This window comes from Lupinus angustifolius, unplaced genomic scaffold (assembly GCF_001865875.1).
Source record: "Lupinus angustifolius cultivar Tanjil unplaced genomic scaffold, LupAngTanjil_v1.0 Scaffold_260_21, whole genome shotgun sequence".
Lineage (NCBI taxonomy): Eukaryota > Viridiplantae > Streptophyta > Magnoliopsida > Fabales > Fabaceae > Lupinus > Lupinus angustifolius.
The window spans coordinates 2,610-6,446 of NW_017727396.1; the positions used below are offsets into that span (position 1 = coordinate 2,610).

Sequence of the window (3,837 nt, forward strand, 5' to 3'; positions counted from 1 at the left end):
ACCAATTGGCTCTAATACCAATTGTTGGTGCAGCGGAAGCGATCGTTGCGCAGCGTTGGCCACAAGCAATCAAATAAAGGCATAGAATAAATATAAGAGAAGAAACAAGAGAATTTTTTAACAGGGTTCGGCCAATTGTGCCTACGTCCCCGGGAGCGCTGAACGGCTACCAAGATATTATTAGAGAATAAGGATTATAAACCCTAGCACACTCATGGGCCTACCTGTCCATGGGGTGTTCCTATTTGGTGCTTATATCTGGTGCACATTATAACAATGGACTTGAGTCCAATATATAACATTGATATTCTACTCTATTCTAATTCTAGGCAATGTGGGACTTCATATAATAAGATATTTCAAACATCCCCAACACAAGAGCAGTGATAGGAAGAACTTTAGATCATTTCAGAACACCATTAATACATTCTGCAAGATTAGTAGTCATGTGACCATATCTTCTCCCTTCATCATATGCCTGATTCCATTTCTCTTTTGGAATCTGGTCCAACCATGCTCCAGCCCTTGGATTTTTTTGACGCAAGGAATTCAACATTCGCTCGAACTGTGGTCGCATCAACTCATAACCTACAAAATAAATAAAAAATATTAATATCCATAATATAACAATATTTTTAAAAGTAAAAAATATAAATAGGACATACCCATTTCTACAACTTTGTCTTTTAGATCAGAATCTTGGAATTCCCTATTGAAATTACTAGCTACATGACAAATACAATACAATAAACTGATTCTACACTAGACCATCCTGCCACCTCACTTCGGAGTGCAACTAATAAACCTGTGCCCCTATCTGATATAATACACAGGTTTTGTTGAGGGGTAACATACGTCTTAAGATTGTAAAAAAAACCACTCCCAAGCTTCTTTCGTCTCTCCTTCAACAATGGCAAATGCAACTGGAAATACACGTCTGTTTCCATCTTGTGAACTTGCTATTAGCAATGTTTCAGTATATTTCTTAGTCAAAAATGTCTCATCCACTTGTAGGATTGGTTTACAACATACAAACCCTTCAATACATGGTTTGAAAACCCAAAATTTTCTATCCAGAATGATTCGACTTGGATCTTCCATGCCATCTACAACTTGGTGATGTGCTTCATATTTTACAATTGTGCCCGGAGAAAAATATTGTAGAGCATTCATCCAACGTGGTAACTCATTATATGATCATTCCCAATCACCATAAATATTTGCCATTACCATTTGTTTTGCAGTCCACGCCTTTCTATACGTGACTGTATAACCAAAACGACTAACAACCTCCTTCACCAGTGCCTTAACTAGTATACTCGGATCTGCAGATACCAAATTAACAAAAAGGTCTGAAATGAATGACGAATTTAATTTACTATGATCTTGGGAAACTAACATAGATACACAACTGTGTGTTCCATTAATTTTCCTAATCTCCCAATAATCGCGCTTAACGTTATAAGAAGCGCGAATTCGAAACTCACATGCTCCACCAAAATGTTTACATTTGGCAATGTATCTATCCGGTCTAGACTCTGCAACAATATAGTCAAGCAAATTTTTGATATGAAATTCTCTAATTGCATTTATTGTGGCTTCTTTAGATTCAAATTGCATATCAATAAACAAATCATTATCAACAACATCCGTTAAACCAGTTCTGTGTCCAATATCATGACCAGCTTCAGAATTTGTGTTCAAGAAAAATGATGACGGAGTAGTATATGTCATACTACGAGATGAACTATTATCAAACTGAACCTCTTCCTCATCACTGCATATTTCAATCTCCTCTTCATCGCTAAAATCGCTAACAATATCTCTCACAATGGTCATCTACATTAAACGATTAATAACATTAAAACATATAAACTTATATAAACTTATAAAAATGAAATAAAATGTAGTAACTGAATGATATACTAACTTCTATAATAAAAGTTTACTCAAAGAAACTGATTAACAAAGTTTACTCTGTTACAGAATGGAGAGAAGCTTCTGTGAAAATATAATGTACATACGATTATAGCTTAGGGGTATATAGGGTTGGTACAAAAAAAAATTAAAAACTCCCCCCAATTGCCGATTTAGGGGGAGAATTAAAAAAAAGTTCTCCCCCTGCCGATTTAGGGGAGAGAATTATAAAAAAATTATAAAACTCCCCTCCCCCATTGCCGATTTTGGGCGATGAATAAAAAAAATTAAAAATAGGAGAATCAGCAACCAAGTTGCCGATTTACATAAAAGTTACCCCTCTTTGGTAATATTTGAAAAATGTGTACCAAAATCGTAATTTTTCGATCAAGGTGCACCATTCAAGTAAATTTTCCTGGCCACATGGGTATTATGTCGAGAGAGAATGCTTCTCTCCTGTTTACTATAAAGTGTCATGGCTATAAAGGGATTACATCTGGTATCATTGGATTGGATGTATTATAAGTTTATGATTGATTGAAAAAATATTTTTAAGTTTAAAAATTAATAATTAATTATTTTATGGTCAATCATAATTAATAACACATGTAGTAACATGACTTATAGGATAGAAGATATACACCCTACTATAAATAAAATGATACAAGTATTATTATATTTTATTTTTTCTTGTGTTTTTTTTACGTCACTTCCCTCTATGGTACAAAAGGATACTAAATCATTATGTATGTGCATATAATTCATCAATCAAATGTTACTTATAACCTTTATGCATTCAACCTCACCACAATAAAGGAAACAAACTGAACCTTCCCCCCTGTTTCTGATCAGAATTGAGAAGCTTAGAATGGCACACCAGGAATATTCCATTGCTCTTATGATCTTCATTGTTCTCCTTATGAACATGAACCTTCAAGGTGCATTGGCTGACTATGGTGGCTGGCAGGGTGCTCATGCCACTTTCTATGGAGGGGGTGATGCTACTGCCACGATGGGTGAGTTTAGCTTTTCATTTATTTTTATCTTTTTAGTTTTTACATTGAAGATACAAACATTTGCATAAAGATTGCGTACTAGGCTAATGTTAGCTAATAAACTACTAGCTCATTCAGCTTTTTGTATTATGTTATTCTACACTTGTGGCAATATATTTATTATTCAATTTTTATAATACATACGTATTTATAATTGTAAGTTAGAGTTTGAACCATAGATCTAGTATATATATACAAATATTATATTTATATATATATGTGTAGTATGCATGAGATGTAACACGAACCCAAGTGTGATATCGGATAATACTAGATCATTTAGCCTTTTATTTACCTGTATTCTGATATTACATACATGTTTGAACCACTATTAAATTTTATAATGCATACATTTTTTTCTCTATTTTTAGTTGTAACTTATTGTTTGAATCATGCATATGTAACCAGATTTACCATAAACCCGAGTTAATATTACTCTTTTTAATAATGTTTATTTGAAAATGTAATTTAACAGTTAACCAAAAAAACATGATTTAACAAATAATTCCTCACAACTCATAATATTTTTGAACAAAATAGTGTAGTTTGTGTATTAAAACTAAGAGATATTGCAAAAACTTGTTTGAACCAGTTATTAAAAACCTCATTTCCCTTGTTTAAATGAGTGTGACTATTGTGAAATAAGAATTGAGATGTTGGGGTTAACCCTTTTGTTTTAGAAATGCAGGAGGAGCATGTGGTTATGGGAATTTATATAGCCAAGGTTATGGAACTAACACTGCAGCTCTAAGCACTGCTTTGTTCAACAATGGCTTAAGTTGTGGGTCTTGCTATGAAATGAGATGTGATGATGACCCAAGGTGGTGCAAATCCTTATTAAACTTACTTTAATAATACCTAATGG

General features: G+C 33.3%; 1 protein-coding gene across 1 annotated transcript; it reads left to right on the plus strand.

Moving 5' to 3' along the window:
• Window positions 1–2,737: 2,737 nt before the first annotated feature.
• On the plus strand, window positions 2,738–3,824 carry LOC109340815 (expansin-A8-like). Its single transcript, XM_019578556.1, has 2 exons — window positions 2,738–2,933; window positions 3,661–3,824. Exons 1-2 carry the CDS (start codon window positions 2,786–2,788, stop codon window positions 3,822–3,824), a joined length of 312 nt encoding a protein of 103 aa, XP_019434101.1. The 5' UTR covers window positions 2,738–2,785.
• The last annotated feature ends 13 nt before the right edge of the window (window positions 3,825–3,837 follow it).